The sequence below is a fragment of the Frankliniella occidentalis genome, unplaced genomic scaffold (assembly GCF_000697945.3).
Source record: "Frankliniella occidentalis isolate FOCC.00 unplaced genomic scaffold, Focc_3.1 Scaffold176, whole genome shotgun sequence".
Taxonomy (NCBI): Eukaryota; Metazoa; Arthropoda; class Insecta; order Thysanoptera; family Thripidae; genus Frankliniella; species Frankliniella occidentalis.
The window spans coordinates 227,224-244,258 of NW_026267302.1; the positions used below are offsets into that span (position 1 = coordinate 227,224).

Consider the following 17,035-nt stretch of genomic DNA (forward strand, 5'->3'; position numbering starts at 1 on the left):
TAGCAGGTTGACACCTAGTTGCGTGCACGTGTCCGACGTGCGCCAGGTCGGCGAGGGAGCCCTGCGGCTGGCCGTGACCGACCCGGACAAGACCGTGAGGAGTGAGTAGACCTGAGCCATGCGTGCCCTTACAGACTGCGCCTTGCTATGCCCGATGTGATCTCTCGTTTGTAGATATCAAGTGCGTCCTTGGGCGACTCTACCAAGACATCATCGAGGACTCCTCCCGGCCCCTCGGTCCAGTTCGAGTGGAGCTTGACTCGGCGACCGGCAATGCATTCGTGGCTGTTGACGAGCATCGCCTCCCGCCCGAAGTGGTGAGTGTCCTGCCTTCACTCGACGACGACGCCCCGCCGAAGACTTAGTGACGGCATGTGGTCTTCCCCTGCAGGTGGCCGCCTCGATCCTGGTGGAGCTAAAGAAGGCGGCGGAGGCGCACCTGGGGCGCGCCGTCAGCAAGGCAGTGATCTCCGTGCCGACCTACTTCAACGCGGCGCAGCGCCACGCCGTGAGGGACGCAGGTAAAAGCAGGGGAAGTCCCCGCTGCGAGCGCGGGCTCGACTCGCCGCGTAGCCTGGTGTCTGTGTTAACAAGAAGCGTTGTCTGTGCAGGGACCCTAGCCGGGCTAGAAGTGCTGCAGCTGGTGAACGAGCCCACGGCCGCTGCCATGGCGTACGCGCACGGACGGGAGTTCACCAAGACCATCGTGGTGGTGGACGTGGGGGGCGGCGGCAGCAGCATCTCCGTCGTCCGGGTGGACCACGACAAGATCAGCGTCCTGGCCAGCTCGGGCCAGCCTCTGCCGGGCGGGGAGGACTTCGATAACACGATGATGGAGCACCTCAAGCAGGTGAGTGGGGTTGGGATTTGGTGAGGTAGACAAATAAAATAGTATCAGTTTCACTGTAATTTTGCTGTTTGTAGATTATAAAATCAAAACTCCAAAAAGATGTCACTGATGAAAGATCTAATGAAATTTTAAGATCTAACTTTGAAAGGGCAAAGCAGAAGCTGTCCAGAATACCTCTTGCCTCAATATCTACTTTCTTGCCTGGTGTTGATATGGACTGTGAGATAGACATCAAACGTGAAGATTTTGAATCTGTGTGTGAAGTCAGCTTCAATCTTATAGCCCGAACTATTGTGTCTATTGTAAAGGCTTCAAAGGTACGTCATGTACTTGCTGGCTAAGGGTAGGTTGGTAAGGGGTAAGATATAGCTTTGTACATTCAACATTATTCAAATTTCAGGTGGATGCAATAGATGATGTCATTTTAATTGGAGGATCCACCCGCATTCCCTCTCTGCGCTCACTTATTCAAAAAGTACTTGGTGGTAAAATAGGAAAAGCTATTAATCCAGATGAAGCTGTTGCAAAGGGTGCTGCTCTTTTGGGGGCAGGTTGTGTGAAATTGTCTCAAGAAATTTTAACAGCAACTTGTTCATTCTCAATGGGTAGTTCCCTCCATCAAATACCTTTGCAACAGCCAGTTCCACTTCGTAGAAAGATACAATGCTCTAATGATATCAAGGTAAGGGGATTTATAACAGAGCTGAGATATGTGGCTCACATACATCTAAACCCTGGAAATAATTTCCAACAATTCATCAACTTCATACTGATTGTACTATGGTTTTCTCTTTCGTGTGCTTTCCTTTTGTCATGTAAAAATTGTTATCCCCTTTTGAACAGTTTAAACAAAATGGGAAAATAGTGATCATCTGGAGCAAGCCTGAGGTACCCAATGTGATCTTAAGTATATGTGAAAGTGGTATAATTAAATTTAAGGGCACAAATGGCCAACCACACTTTATGCGCCCTCGCGGTTGCCTCTCTTTTCGAAAGCAAAGAGAGTGGAGAAAAAAAATGGAGAAGCAGGCTATGGAAGAAACCCTAGAGCTTGACAGAGTCAAGCATAAAAACATCTTGGAGAATGCTATTCGTGAACAGCTGTCTAAGGAGGTGAGTAATACAATATGCATAATTTTACAGTATTTTGACGAATTAGAAATATCAGAAAGTCAGGGTTAATTTTGTCAAAAGTTTTAGTAAAATAGGTAAGAAATGCTGTAGGAAGCACTTGTGTTTTCTTATTCTGTGGTTTGAAGTTAATCTACTTAAGAATACTTGTTCCTGTTTTTTAAAGTTTAGGACAAATTGACAAATTGTCTCAGGAATAGGAAAAAGGCAATGGAAATAGATTTTAAAATTAATCATTCCTCTTACAATGCTGATAGTTTCAAAAATACTTTTTGCATTGTCAAACAGAAAGATTTATTACAGGTTAAAGACCCTCTTCATCCTAGTACAGTTGTACTTCAAAAGAAGTTTGCTCAGGAACTTGAGTGGCTAGAAGAGAACCCTCGTGCGCCTCTTGAGGAATTAACAAAGCGAAAGGAGGAACTACACCAATTGGGGGTTGCATGGAACCATGAAATGGCCAAAAAGGAGGAGGAGGACACTAAAGCTCAACTGGCTTTTGCTCTTAATAATATACTTAACCGTAAGGTATACTAGTTCTGTTGTACTTAAATTATTATAAACCATAGAATTTCAGTGCTTAATTTATTTTTTTGCCTTTTACATTCTAATTATCACTGTTATTCTGTACAGATCTCTGAAAGTGATATTGCTAGGGATATTGAGGTCCAACTCAAGAAGAGATGTAAAGATTTCTGTGCCAGGCTTAAAACTCTAAATTTTAAGGACTCATTAGAAGCAGCGAAAGAGTATATGTCAATGTATGAAAGCATTCATAAAGAAGATCAAGCTTTGACGGACGAACGTTTTAAAAGAACAATTGCAATGCAGAATTTGGAGGAAAAGCTGAGAGCTGCAATGTTTGTGGATGTAGGTATAACTTGTTCTTCCCATTCTGTATTCAAATTGATTTTACGCTCTTTCTTGTCCATACAGCTACTCATTTTAGTTGTTAAATAACTCTAAAATATTTAATGTTCCAGCAAAATGACATTGCTCTCCAAGAGGCCCTCAAAGTTAAAGAAAAGTGGACAGAGAAGTGGAACTGGCTTCTAGGGAAGCCTGCAGAATCTGCAGAAAATGTGCTGGAGTATTGCAAACAAGTCAATGAAGATCTGTTGCATTTATCAAGCTTACGCGATGAAGTTGCTAATGCAGTCCATAATTTTATGGAGGTGGATGAGGAGGCGAATGAAAAGAATTTTGCAGGTACTATGTTTTGTGTAATTACTCAGTAGTAGTCATCCTGAAGTCTTGTAACAAAATTGATAAAATTATCTTTATTCCATTCCTTTTTTGTTTTTGCTGTTACTTTACAAAAAATTATTATTGGAGTTATGTTGTATTCTGTAATGCTGTAATTCACCTTAAATTGTATACCTGTAGGAGTTCTGGTTGGGAAGTGTGATCTGACCCAGACTAGGCCACAGGACAATTTTGCTGTGGTGTGGGACAACGTACAGGCGGTTATTGCTGATAGCGCCCAGGTAAATATATGTAGTTGCTGCCAGAGGCCAACCAACATATTTTCAAACATTGACAGAATGTTAATAAAAATTTTAAATATGTCAACATTGAGGCATCCATGTTATGGTATTTAAAATTATCAATTCATTTGATTACCGTACATTTTATATATCATTTCTTTATTTATTTATTTTTGCTCATGCCTTTTCTTGAATTAGCGAAACAATAATTTCAAGTACGTCTCAAGCAGCGTGTACCGTGAATTTTCCTCAGATGTTTCTTTGTGTTTGTCCCTCAGGCTCCGCTCGCGGTTCCCCCGTTGATGCTGTCCTGTCTCGCCGACGCCCTGGCCATGCAGGCCCTGCGCGAGGCGCACGCGGCCCAGAGGGCGGTCTTGCTCGTCGACAAGGCCGTCACGGAGCGGTGCGACCTCTTGTCGCTCGGCGTTTGCTTCGCGGATGCCGCCGGCAACACTGTGGAACGCCTGCTGCTGGTGCGCCAGGTGGACTACTCCCTCGGGGTGCCTGCTGCAGATGACGTGCTCTTCGCGGACTTCCAGGCGCTGTGCTCTCGCTGCGGCGTGGACTGGAGGCACAAGTGGCTGATGGGGGTTTGCACAGACTCCTCGGGCGCCTACGGGGAGGCCTTCCTGGCGCGCATGCGGGACGCTGTGGCAGACCCGACACGCATTCTAAAGCTGCCCGGCAGGAGCCGCCTGGACGAGATGGTGGTGGCCAAGCTCCACGCGGCCGCCGCCGAGACTGATTTTGACGCTGAAAAGGCTCCCCTCGGCGTCAGCGACACCTTCTGCACCCTCGACGCGTTGAGGAAATTGTTCGCCGCGGACGGCCGGTGGTTCCCGGTGCTCAGGGACGCGTGCGGGGACCTGGAGGACGGCGACGACCCCTGGGCCACGTACGAGGACAGCGTGGGCTTCACACGCAGACACCGCGAGGCGGTGCTCAAGGCGCTGTTCGAGGTGGCGAAGCACGACCCAGCCCAGCAACAGCACGCCAGGCACCTGCACGGCAGCGTCTTGTCCGATTGGCCGCGCTCTTCCTTCTGGTGCGTGATCCAGCTGTTCGACGAACTCTTCAGGCTGACTCACCCGTTCAGCCCCGACTTGGACTTCGGTGAGCTGCTGCGGCGTGCGGAGTTCTTCCCGGAGTTCAATGTCCCGGCCTGCGAGGCCAATTTGCTGAACCGCATGCGGGCTCCGCTGCTGCAGAGCCGTGCCAGAAAGTGGACCGAGGCGGACGAAGAGTATCTATCGCAGACGGTGAGGCTGTGCACCAGTTCGACGGCCGACGTGCTGGAGCTGGTTGAGCGCGTCCTGGCCGAGTACTACCCGTACATGCAAATCTTGCACCCCTTCCTGGGCTTGGGCAACCCGCCGCCGGAGCTGCTCTCAAGGGTGGACGACAAGGCGTTCGTGGCCGACGTGCAACGCATGGGGCAGGGCTTCTCCGGCGTGGAGCACCCCGCCTTCCCCTCGGTGCCCGCGTTGCTGCTCCACTGCAGGGAGCACTTCCCCGCCCTGGGCGAGAAGCTGAGCAGCATCTCCGCGCTCCCATACGCGGCCCCGCCCGAGAGCTCGCGCGCGGTCGACCTGCTGCGGGAGGGCTCGCGCCGCCTGCGCACCTGCCCGCTGTACAGCCTCCCCCACGCCATCGTGGTGGCCATGAGTCCCAGGGGAGCTCGAGACGGCCATGTCCTGGACAGGGCGACCAAGATGTGGCACCGTCAGCAGACTGCCATGTGAATAGCATGGGACACACGATTTTATGTTATGTTGAGGCAGCATTTGCGCCGCCCGCAGGAAGAAGTTCCATTTATGTTGACTGCAGAACTTTCATTTAGGTGTAAATATATGTTTATTTGACTGATTTTCCTGAAAGTTCACTTATTTGTGTGTTAAGTGAAAGTTTGATGTTATATTTGTCAAAGTTAGTTGACTAATTTCTATCTGGCTGATTTCAGTGACGGAATCATCTTGCCTGATTGTAGAAACATTAAAGAATTAAAATATTGTGTTCGATTGTTTAATATGCTTTTAATAAGTGTAATCTTGTACAATGTCACTTACAGTAAAACTTAAAAAATAATAATCATGATTCTAGGTAAACAAATAGCTTGTTGGGTACATGATTTAAAAATTCCTAAGTCTATAAATCACAATAGGATATGAAGAGGAAATAACCAGTCTCTAGTTAATTTACATACAGCAAGAATCTTAACTAAAAATCAATATCTAGTGCTCCTTCAATTTCCAAATGACTGAAATCTGGCTCGACTTTCACTGCAGGTGATTCACGGGTGAATGTCTCTTCACCATCATCATGCAGATCGTATACTTCAACATTTGACCCTAAAGATTTCCTAGACTGAGTTCCACTAGGCTGAGAACTCTCTGTGTTTGAGTTACTGCTGGGTACAACAAAAATGTTGTTAACATCATTACTTGACAAAATTGGAATTTCCTCATCACTTTCACATTCAAGGGGAATGACAAGTTGATCAGAGCCCTCATAGTTACTAAGAGAGTTAGAATCAGTAAATGATGGGGTCTCCTTAGGTTTTCTGCCTCTTTTGGGGCGTGAACTAGTCATTTCCTCAGAGAACCTTTTTGAAGAGCGGCTAACTTCAGATCGCCGTGTCCTACTGCTGTTTGATTCTCCAGTTTCCTCAAAGCCAAAGGCTCCTTCATTTTTTCTCTTCTGCATGTAACCTCGATTAAGGTTTATACATCGGTAATAACGTTCAACAGGCTGTGCCAACTCTGGGTACTTGTCATTGGTAAAACCTGGAAATAAAAATATAATTAGAGTTCTACAGTGTAGAGGATGTTTCATCACTTTTGAAAAATGCTATCTACTTCAACTCACCAACAACAGCAGATATTAATCTACGATCTATTTTTTCTGCAGATGTCTCAACATACTTCTCAAGCCCTAAAAGGTCTAACAATAAACTCTTCACAAGTGTTTGATGAGGTGGTTTCTTGGTGATGTCAGCTTGACCAAGAATCTTCTCCAGTTTGATAGCATCTATCCATACTCCAGCTCCTTTCTTCAGTTCAATCTATACAACAGTAGATTTGACAAAATGAAGGCAAATGGGAATGGTTAGGTAATGTGAGTAATGAAGTAGAATGAGCTTACTTTTTCACGTGAAGGCCATTGCCAACTGTCAGGGTTTTTGGACATGGCAGGAGCAGACGGAACTACAACTTTATCAGATGTAGTGTTCTGAAACTGTTGAAAATACTCTGCAAGGGAGACAAGAGTACTAACAAACCCGTCAGGTACTGCAAAATAAAGCAAAAACGAATTACCCGGTGAGATAATATCTGAATTGGCCTTGCAAAAAGGTAAGAATTTTCTTGGGTAGTGTGATGAACTCACATGTGGGAAAAGGAGGTAGAGTGCCACTGCAGCAGCCTGGGCAGCCGTGAGTACAGTCCGTAGTTCCATTCTGGCCTACTGGCTGCTCATCACTATTCCTAGGAAGAGGTTTCAAAATGTTCCGATCAGAAGCAGAACTGTGGTCTTCAGTGTCGTCATCTTGCAGCTTGCTTTTCTGTGCCAGTAGGTCTTTGCATGGTGGTTTGGCACCATGCAGTAATATTTCTCCATCTTTGGTCACAACTAGTGACTCTAGATATTTTTTGGAAGCTGCCAATCATATAGAGAAAATGTAACATAATGTAAAATTAACCAAGTTGTCAACCAATTGTTTTTTTTTAAAAAAAAACAGTGCACCTCACGCAAAAACGTTTGATCAGAGAGGATGCTAGGTGTCAGCTACTCACAGCAAAGTCTTAGTACTCTTGCCTCATAGCGTTTGTCCCCTATTAATACCATACGAATGGTACCCTCGCAAATGGGTATTTCATCTCCATCTGCGCCGAATGATTTAACGAAAGAATTCTCATGCACAACGCTGATTTTCCTTGACTTGGTCCAGAACACCAGCACATACTTGGGTGCCATTGCCAAAACTGTCACTAATAAATCAGAAATCTAAACGACTAAAACTGAATCACCAAAATAACCTCCACGACATGCCGATGAGGTATTCAAATTTTTTCCCCTTCACAACAACACAACATCAAAGCTTTATCGGAATGTACCCCACTTCTCTGCCTATGAGAAGAAAACACAAACTTACCTAAACCCTAAATCTAGCCCAAACCATCTCGTTAAAAACACATTAAAAAATAAAATAAAATAATGATAAGCAAAGAATGATTCGTGATGCGTTGATGTGTCTGATAATAATAATAAAATAAAATTAGTGAAAGGCCAAGCAATTTTTCATACAACATAAAAACCAGTCCCTCGATAAAATTAATTTTTGGCGCCTACCAAACACCAACACTTGCACCTACGCCGACAACAACAATCGTTCAAGAATGATTTCCGGACAGGAACCAAGATATTTCTTTTGATTTGGCATTTAATTATTTTTCTGGTATCAATTCTATAGTTCACTGCAGTTGCCACACAACTTTTAACGAGCTTATCACTTCTTTGTAAGGTAGGTCGAGGTTATGTTCTGTGACACCGGTTCGTGTGTTGTGCATAATTCATCCAATACTTCTTTTATATCTGTCACCTAGGTATATTTTATTTTGGTTAAGTGATTTTTTTTTCTTTCTTGTGCCTGAAACCTCTAGAACTATGAGACTTTTCAACCTTGCCATGCCTTTTGATCATATGAATTCTGTTGAATTTCAGAAATGGTAAAACGACCTTCTGTGGAGGGGTCTTTGCCCAGAAGAAATCCATCTCGACGTCGGCGAGTGTCAAGCACAGGAGATGGAAATATATCTGACGAGAGTGGAGAAGGAGAATCTCTTCATCAACCAAATCATCAAGAGAGGAGCGAGTAAGTCGTCATTCTTCCATATGTACTTTTCTCTATCACCATTTGCACTCATTATTGTCTCTTCATTTTACAGTACAAATCTTGACCTCTCCTCGCCAGAACCACTTAGCCATCCTCTAGAGGAAGAGGACTTAAACTTAGATAATCTTGAAGATGACATTCCTAACAACAATTCTCCATTGGACTGTGATACCGTGTCAAATGATGGTGATGCTTCAGATGGCTCAAGTGAGTGTACATGATATTTTTTGAAAACTTCTTTGCGTACGTATTATTGTGTTTCAGCCTTGAAGTCTAACCTCATGCAAATTTCTTATAGGTGAGGGCAGCTCTGTCGAAGACCCTGATGATGAATTTTTCCCACCTTCACCTTCTCGTCCTTCAAAAGATTTGGCAGAGTTAAGAGCAGAGCTAAATGAGCAAGAAGAAGATTCCGATCTGTCTGATAATGATATTGATACTGGTGCAGATGAGCGCGATCCACCATTGTACTATGCAGCTCCAATCACTGTGAATGAGAGTATGCTCTCTATTCTCACATTGGCTTTCACTCATAATCTTTCAAGATCTTGTTTGGATGATGTGTTGCAGTTGATATCAGTTCATTGTCCTTCTTCAAATTTGTGCAAGGATAACGTCCGTTTGTTTAGAAAACATTTTGCAAAGAGTAAATCTCAGGTTGTCAGACATTACTATTGCACTACCTGTTTTGAGACTCTGCAAGGCAGAGATCAAATCTGTGGACGATGCAATGAACATAGAGGAGTTGCATTTTTTGTTGAAGTTCCTATTCTACCTCAACTTGAAGCTCTCTATGGAAGAGAAGGTTTTAAAACTTTGCTCATGCATCGCTTTAAAAGAAGCAAACTTGGAGTAAACAGCTATGATGATATTTATGATGGAAATGTTTATAAAGCTTTGAGTTCCAGAGGTAACATTCTTTCTGATGCCAACAATATATCCTTTAGTTGGTATACTGATGGAATTAAACTTTCTACATTTTCTGAAAATGAAATCTGGCCATTTTATCTTACTATAAATGAATTGCCTTTTCAAGAAAGAACCAAGCCAGAGAATGTGCTGCTCGCTGGAATTTGGTTTGGCTCTCGCAAACCTGTACCACATCTTTTTTTGAGAGGTATAAGAGAAGACTTTCATTCTCTCAACAAAGGAGTTCAATTTAGGGTTCCAGAAGTTCCTGAACCAGTTTTAGTTAGAGGTATTGTTATATGTGGTGTGTGTGATCTAACGGCAAAAGCCTTATTCTTAAACATGTCTCACCCATCAAGTACTTTCGGTTGTCAAAAATGTAAAATAAGAAGTGTGAAAGAAAATAATCAAGCAGTATACAAATTTCAACGTTATCCTCAAAAGAGGACTTATCAAGAGACGCTGGTACATGCTGACAAGGCCCTCAAAGCCAGAAGATCAGTTTATGGTGTAAAAGGGACTAGTGCCCTTTCCTTTGTATATCACCCTATTGAGACAACTGCAATTGACATGCATGATGCCTATATTGGCATATCAAAAGTTTTGAACAAAGCTCATTTTAGTGAGGATCATTTCAAACATCCTGCATCTTTATTTGGATTTTTACAGTTGTATGATCGCCGGCTCTGTGCAATTAAGCCACCATATTATGTAGAAAAGTTGCCACGATCGTTTGCTGGTTTTGGAAAGTTATGGGAGCCCTCAGAACTCAAAGTCAACCTCATGATCTACTCTCTTCCACTTTTGCAAGATATCATGTCTGTGTTCCACTTTGAACATCACATGCTCCTTGTATATGGACTGTATCTCTTAAGCAAAGATTCAGTAACAGAACAAGATGTTGTTTTAGCTTCTGAAATGCTTACTGACTATTGCAGCAGATTTGAAGATTTGTATGGAAATGCCTTCCTGACTTGTCATGTCCATCAACTGATACATCTGCCTGATGTTGTAAGGGACTTTGGTCCTCTCTGGGTGACTTCCTGTGCCCCTTATGAAAATTTGAATGAGAATCTGAGAAAATTTTCTCAGGGCAACAATCAGGAAGAAACCCAAGTGACATCAGCTGCTTCTCTTTTTCTTCATGTGTCAAAACTAAAGCCTGTGCAACCAGGTGTTGAAAGACCTGCCTACAAGTTCTGTGAAAAACTAAGCAAAAGTGGTAAAAAACTTGAAGTGCATTCAATGTATGGTCATTTTTGTGTTGTGGGGAAATTACGGCGGTGTGACACTTTACCTGAAGTTGTATATCTTGCCCTAGGTCCTTTAAAACTCAGTGGGCAAAATTACTGTGTTTTTGATAGAATATTGAACACACGTAAGAATATTCTTTTTTCATCTGAAAGTTATGATCAAGGATCCAAGAACATATCTTCATGTGTGAAATATCAGAAAAACAATGGTGCATTCTTTGGCAAAGTGCACACATATTTACGAGTGACGGATTGTTCTTGTGATGATGTCTGTCTGAATTGTGAACCAACTTTCTATACCATAGTTCAGAAACTTCATACACAACCTGCATATCGTGCAGAACCTGGTGGATTCATCCCATTCATTCATCGGTGTGCAGAAATGAATGAGTATGAGGCAGTTCGTGTAGAATGTCTATCCTATGTATGTTTCATGATTGAAATTGAAGACAGACATGATGCTTTTGTTGTTGAACCTATAACTACTGGTAGAATTGAGTGAGAGCTCTTCTGATAAACATAGTAATTGTGATGATACCTTGTTACATTTTAAGTGTACTTTGTAATCTATTCTTTGTCTTGTTTAGATTTTATTGCTATTAGTCATAGTATAATTTTATCTGGTTTTATCTGGCCAATAAATTTTTCTACCTTTTAACCATCAAAGCATTTCTTTAATCAAGTTCAATCAAAACTCAACCAGTTAAAAGTTTTTTCTACAAAATCATTGTGGTTTCCTTAAAACAAATTTTGTAACACGACTTACACTGCTTAGAGCTCTACAAAAAAGTAATAAAATAATTAACATGCATTGGTCCACAGTTTGTGGTGTTAAATTAAAACAGTCAGAAAAAATTCAGTCATTACAATCAAACAGTCCACTGACAATGATGACTAGAAGGTGCTAACTCTACAAACTACGTTACTCTTATAACTACTGCTGAACTATGGGGACCAGTGCCTTCAGCAACGGACAGAAATCCTTTTCGCGGTCATACACTCCGGACCAGTCCGTAGATGACAGCAGCAGTATGACGGGCTCCAGGACGACGTCGGGGCAGTCGCTGGCCGCCAGCATGCCCTTCCGCAGGAGGTCGACAGAGCGGGCCTCTGCGCCACCCGGGCCCCGGCACGGCAGCAGTGGCGCGGTGAGCAGCGCCACGAGGGCCTTGTCCAGGTCGGGGAAGTCCGCCCGGAAGCGCGCGGGCGGCAGCGCCTGCAGCAGCGCCCACGGGTCTGTCGCGGCCAGCCCCAGCTCGCGTGCGCGCCGCAGGTCGTCCAGGACGCTGAGCCGCACCTCGCGGGGGACGGACTGCAGCAAAGGGTGGTCGGCGTCCCCCCCAAAGGCCACGACGTGCTGCACCCAGGTAGCAGGGGCGGTCTCGCGGATGCACTGATCCACGGCCGTCCTCGCCGTCTCCGACAACCGAGTCGCCAGCTTGGAAAACTCGCGCCTCGACTCGAAGCGTAGCTTGGCGTCCTCGCGCGCCTGTGCCTTGAGGTCGGCAGATAAATGTTCTAAGACGGCCGGGTTTGAGTACTCGGTGGTCTCCAAAACTAAGACACGCCCCACGCTCCGGAACGAGGAAAATAACTGGTCGAAGATACAGGCGCAAGCGAGGAAGATTGGGTCCTGCATGACGCCCAGGAGTTCGTCCACGGCGGCGCGCGTCCTGCGATGGCGGCTCTGCGCCCGCAGGTCGACGAGCGCCTTGGTCACGCCCTCCGCGCCGCCGGCGCCCGGGAGCGCCAGCATCTGCACCAGGCCGCGCACCGAGGCGCCGTCCTCGCGCCGCACCGTGGGGCAGTGCCGCCTCAGCAGCCCGAACCCACCCCCAGGACCGAAGAACAGCTCCATGACGGTGTGCACGTGCTCGAAGAACGACCTAGCCTCTGGGTGCTGCCCGGCGCACTCGTTGGCCAAACGCATCTCCAGGCTGTGGCCGCCGACCCAGAGCCGCACAGGGGCGGGGCGCCGGCCGTCGGCGTGCTGCTCCGCGCTGGCCCTGACCTGGAGGCGGGCGAGCAGCTCGCCGGCGGCGGCGCTGACGGGGCCGAGGTCGTCCTCCCAGCTAACACCAAGGAGGACGCGTGTCAGCGCGGCCGGATCCTCCCCGGCGCTTAGCTCGTCCAGGTGCCTGAGCAAGTCGCCGCCCGTCGTCGTGAAGGCGTCCCTCAGCGCCAGCAGGCGCTCCACCGGCGCCCTGGCGGCCTCGCCCCGCAGGTAGCGCACGCTCAGCGCCACGCAGCCCTGCACTGCGTCCACGAGTAGCACGGCCGCCCCCGCCCTCCTAGCCTCGAGGAGCGCTTCCTGGGCGACGTCCTGGCCCAGGGCGCGCAGAGTCTCGTCCGGGTGCTCCTGCAACCACCTCGACGTGGGACCCTTGGCAGAATCGGGCGACAGAGGCGGAGTAAAAGACTTGCGCCGGAGTCCCTCCACAGTGAAGACATGTTTGTAGGTTTCCTTTAGGAGGATCTGTGCCTGCTGGTGGTCGGTCCGCTCTCGCTCTGCGGCCCCCGCCGCCTCCATAGAGACGTTTGTGGAAGCCGGCTCGCCATCGCCTGTGGGGCAGGAGGAACGAAACGTGTTCAAACTGCAGTGTACACACAACTAAAGCTACAAAACGTTTGAGAAAACGCAAACTGGACTTCATTGAAAATTAATAACGAAATTTTGCATTTAAAAAAAATATCAGTGGGTCATAAAATTCAACACTTCGAACTAGGTACGAAATGTTCGCATTGTGTACACTCATTATTTGAATAGGTTTCTACTCCCGCCCCGCACTTGCGCGCGCACGCAGAGTGACCAGGAAGTAGAGTCCTAGAGAGGAGACTCTGGACACGAGTCCGGCCGCGACCGCGACCGGCGCGTGCAGAGCAGTGATCGTCCACAAAGAACGCCCGTTTCTCTCAGATTCATTCGGCGGGTGAGTGACGGAAGCTCAGCGCCTGCGAGACTCGGGGTAGGCCAACCTGCGCACACGCATGCACCACAGGAAAGATATTGCCTACCTGCCAGGCGCTATGAGAGCTTGCTCAAGAATGAACTAGGCAATGACGGCGAATGAATGACGGACGTACTTTCTGGACGATCCCTTGATCAGGGAGGGTCGGGGCACGAGTCACGCACCAAGCCACGGCATCGGCTGATACGCACAGAAATGAGACAGATTCTGAGCATTCAATTACATGTTTTTATTGCGTCACCAGTAGGTCAGACTATGTTTAACCATTTGGCCCATTTTGTCAATAAAACTAATGCCGCCCCTGTTAACTCCTCCGTATGTATCTCCGTGCGCAAGGAACACTGTCGGATTTAGACGTCGCACATAGACTCGCTGGATTCGCTGCTGGGTCCCTCACTTTTACTGAATAGAGCATCTACTTAAAACGCCACGTTTCTGTTTCTTAGACACCCTCCCCTGTTCCACATCATCGTGATGACAGCCTGGGCCCTCGCTATGACCGCCGACCCTCCGCTGGCTCCGCTGTCGAAAGTTCCGCGGAAAGTCTTGACTGCGGGTTGCCGCCTGCTCACCTTGACAGACGTCTCGCGAGGAGACGCTGGAGGTCCCGGCGCCAATGCCCTTCGCTTGCCTGGCGTCTCGCGGCTGCGAGACGGAGGAAGCGGTTCTGGGGCGCGCTTCGTGCCGACGACGAGCGCGATCCTCTCCCTTTTGGAGCAGATCCGACCACTCTTGGTCGATCTCTGCCCTCTTGCGGTCCAACTCTTCGAGGGCCCCCTCGGGGTTGTTTTGCAGCCAGATCAGCTCGTGCCCACACCGCTCCTGTAGGTGCGCGAAGGCCGCAGCGTCCTGGTCGTCGTCGGGTACCTGGCCGAGGACGGGCGTGGTGTAAGTAAGTGCGCGCAACCGCGGCGAGTGAACTATAGTTTCCCCGCCGGCCCACACCTTCGCCTACCTGCTTGGCGGCCACGGCGCGGCACGTCTCGGCCAGGGCGGTCCTGGCGCGCACCCTGAGCGCCTCCTCCTCTTCGGCACGCCTCCGCTCCCCTTCGCGTTCTAGCGCGTCCAACGCTCGGGCCTTCCTGGTGTCACTCAGACACACCTCCCCCTTAGTTACCAGCTCCAGTTCGTAGTCGACTTCCTCGCGGGTCGCGTCAGAGTTGCCCTGCAGCCAGTCGAGCCTCTCCTGACACGCCCGCTTCACCTGGCCAATAAACTCCGCGTCCGGGTCGTCGTCGGCCACCTGTGAACAGTGGGATGGTGAGTGATTGTGGGTCCTGGCCCTTCAGCCATAGCAGCCAGCCAGACAGCCATACAGCCAGACCCCCCGGGGGGGGGGGGGGGTTAGACGTGTCTTGAAAGCTTTTCTCGATTCGCCGCCCAAGTGTCTCACCTCTGGCCACTTCGACTTCGAATCGACGAAAAATTTAGAAGGCAAAGTCTCCCATTATTTCCACACCCAGCCAGGAGTTAGTTGTCACCCTCATCTCACCTGCAGGGCTATGAGCGTGCGGCACTTGGCCTCGAGCGCGTTCTTCGCCTCCATCATGCTCTTCTCGCCCTCCTGCTCACGCTCGCGCTCACGGTTCCTGTCCCGTAGCTCCGCGAGCTTCTGCCTCGACAGGCAGCCCCGGGGCACCACCTCCAACGGCCTGCCGCGGGCGTCCAGGAATTCGAACAGGCCGCTCTCGTCCACCTGGATCCCCGCGAAGGAGATGCGAGCCCTCCTGGGCGCCTCGATGATGGCCGTCAGCGGCATCTCTTCGGCGCCCCGGTTGACCCAGTGTCCTTGGCGCACCTGTGGGGCAGCGAGTCGAACCGCCTGCATGAGCCAGTCTGCCAACTGCGGCGTACTCCGAGAACTGAGAACACGCTCGCCTGACTGGAAGAAGAAACTTACCATGACTGCGGCGTCCTTCGCCGAGGTTTTGCAGTTCTTGTACGGGAGCTGGGTGTTGGCGGCGATGGTGATCTCCTCGCCGTTGTGCATGACGTTGATATGCAGGGCGGTCACGTCCTTCACCTGGAAGCAGCCAGCCCCGAGGAGCGCGGCGCCCTTGGCCACGTCCTCGTCCTGGTGGACGGCCTTGCACAGCCGCGTGTCGCTAAGGGCCTCCTGCACCAGCTCGCGCACGCGGTGCACCCGAGTGGAGCCGCCCACTAGCAGGATGTCGTCCACAGCCTCTTTCTGCACCTGCCAGCGAAAAGCGAGCAGGGAATAAAGTTGAAGCCACGTCCCGTGGAGCGTCCACCAGGACGGCGCCTACCTCTGCTGCGTCCAGCACTTCCAGCAGGGCGCCGACGATGCGCTCGAACAGCGGCCTGCATTTCTCCAGGTCGCCGCGGCTTGCCTCGTACTGGAACTCCAGGTCCACGTCGGGGAGGAAGGTGGAAATCTTGGTGGTTGGTATGCGCGACAGCTTCTGCTTTGCCTTCTCCCAGTGCGCACGCAGCAGCTCCAATGAGCGCGCGTCCTGCACAGACTTTCCGTGCTGATCGAGGATCACCTGAGGACAAGACAGATGTTGGTGGAGATGCGCGTAGAGGCCCAACGGGAAAAGGGCTAACTACCAGATGACTCGCCTGCTTGAGGTGCTCCACCATCATGTTGTCGAAGTCCTCCCCGCCCGGTAGGCGCTGGCCCGAGCTGGCTAGGACGCTGATCTTGTCGTGCTCCACCCGGACGACAGAGATGCTGCTGCCGCCGCCCCCCACGTCCACCACCACGATGGTCTTGGTGAACTCCCGGTCGTGCGCGTACGCCATGGCGGCGGCCGTGGGCTCGTTCACCAGCCGCAGTACTTCTAGCCCGGCGAGCGTCCCTGCACAGACGACGCTTGTTAACACCGTCACCAGGCTACGCGGTGAGTCGAGCCCGCGCTCGGCGGGGACTTCCCTGCTCACCTGCGTCCCTCACGGCGTGGCGCTGCGCCGCGTTGAAGTAGGTCGGCACGGCGATCACCGCCTTGTTGACGGCGCGCCCCAGGTGCGCCTCCGCCGCCTTCTTCAGCTCCACTAGGATCGTGGCGGCCACCTCCTCGGTGGCAAGGGGGAAACGCTCGCCGAGCTTCAGGACGGCGCCGACGCCCTCGCTGGCATTCCGAACTCTTACGACTCCTCCTAGTGGTCTGGAGGGGTCATTCGTGATGGCGTCCGCGGGGAGCCCCAGCACGCGCTTCACGTCTGCGAACAAGGCTCCGGATGAGGACAGGACGAGGACAATCGGGAGGCGGGCGGGCCGGGCCCCGGGCCGACACTTACTGCGGACGGTGTGCTCGGGGTCGCTGACGGCCATGCGCAGGGCCGCCTCGCCCACCTGGCGGCCAGAGCCCGGGACATGGACGCAGCTGGGCGTCAGCCGGTTGCCGACGTCGTTGACGAGCACCTCTGCGTCGCCGTCCTGGACGACGGCCACGACCGAGTTGGTGGTGCCGAGGTCGACGCCCAGCACCACGTCACGCTCGTGTCGCGCTGCAGGCATCCTCAAGTGTGGAGCGGAGCTGGAGGCAGGAGAAACTTGTTATCAGCGAGTGGCGAGAAACTTC

At 49.8% G+C, this 17,035-nt stretch overlaps 4 protein-coding genes across 8 annotated transcripts in view; 2 read left to right on the plus strand and 2 right to left on the minus strand.

Annotated features, from left to right (window-relative positions):
- LOC113209974 (uncharacterized) overlaps window positions 1-5,577 on the plus strand; it is a 16,542-nt gene extending 10,965 nt beyond the window's left edge. For 2 of the 5 annotated variants that reach the window (XM_052271827.1, XM_052271832.1), the window contains exons 4-15: window positions 7-101; window positions 175-317; window positions 392-521; window positions 612-850; window positions 925-1,167; window positions 1,251-1,532; window positions 1,694-1,963; window positions 2,285-2,509; window positions 2,615-2,851; window positions 2,965-3,190; window positions 3,362-3,468; window positions 3,747-5,577. In XM_052271827.1, the coding sequence (XP_052127787.1) occupies window positions 7-101; window positions 175-317; window positions 392-521; window positions 612-850; window positions 925-1,167; window positions 1,251-1,532; window positions 1,694-1,963; window positions 2,285-2,509; window positions 2,615-2,851; window positions 2,965-3,190; window positions 3,362-3,468; window positions 3,747-5,210 (3,661 nt within the window). In that variant the 3' untranslated portion in view covers window positions 5,211-5,577. The remainder of the gene's footprint in view (window positions 1-6; window positions 102-174; window positions 318-391; window positions 522-611; window positions 851-924; window positions 1,168-1,250; window positions 1,533-1,693; window positions 1,964-2,284; window positions 2,510-2,614; window positions 2,852-2,964; window positions 3,191-3,361; window positions 3,469-3,746) is intronic. The other 3 variants (XM_052271829.1, XM_052271830.1, XM_052271828.1) reach the window with 3 other exon arrangements.
- Window positions 5,477-7,562, minus strand: LOC113209975 (uncharacterized). Its single transcript, XM_026427756.2, has 5 exons — window positions 7,260-7,562; window positions 6,853-7,122; window positions 6,610-6,755; window positions 6,334-6,529; window positions 5,477-6,251 (listed from the first exon to the last, which is right to left on the minus strand). Exons 1-5 carry the CDS (start codon window positions 7,438-7,440, stop codon window positions 5,686-5,688), a joined length of 1,359 nt encoding a protein of 452 aa, XP_026283541.1. The 5' UTR covers window positions 7,441-7,562; the 3' UTR covers window positions 5,477-5,685.
- A 224-nt stretch (window positions 7,563-7,786) lies between these two features.
- LOC113209972 (uncharacterized) lies at window positions 7,787-11,179 on the plus strand. Its single transcript, XM_026427751.2, has 4 exons — window positions 7,787-7,987; window positions 8,188-8,338; window positions 8,412-8,566; window positions 8,658-11,179. Exons 2-4 carry the CDS (start codon window positions 8,190-8,192, stop codon window positions 11,021-11,023), a joined length of 2,670 nt encoding a protein of 889 aa, XP_026283536.1. The 5' UTR covers window positions 7,787-7,987; window positions 8,188-8,189; the 3' UTR covers window positions 11,024-11,179.
- LOC113209971 (uncharacterized) overlaps window positions 11,174-17,035 on the minus strand; it is a 6,582-nt gene continuing 720 nt past the window's right edge. The window contains exons 2-10 of the mRNA XM_026427750.2: window positions 16,752-16,990; window positions 16,395-16,673; window positions 16,074-16,312; window positions 15,758-15,997; window positions 15,391-15,684; window positions 14,983-15,288; window positions 14,446-14,733; window positions 14,063-14,357; window positions 11,174-13,083 (exon numbers count right to left, since the gene is read on the minus strand). Of these exons, the coding sequence (XP_026283535.2) occupies window positions 11,456-13,083; window positions 14,063-14,357; window positions 14,446-14,733; window positions 14,983-15,288; window positions 15,391-15,684; window positions 15,758-15,997; window positions 16,074-16,312; window positions 16,395-16,673; window positions 16,752-16,971 (3,789 nt within the window). The 5' untranslated portion in view covers window positions 16,972-16,990 and the 3' untranslated portion in view covers window positions 11,174-11,455. The remainder of the gene's footprint in view (window positions 13,084-14,062; window positions 14,358-14,445; window positions 14,734-14,982; window positions 15,289-15,390; window positions 15,685-15,757; window positions 15,998-16,073; window positions 16,313-16,394; window positions 16,674-16,751; window positions 16,991-17,035) is intronic.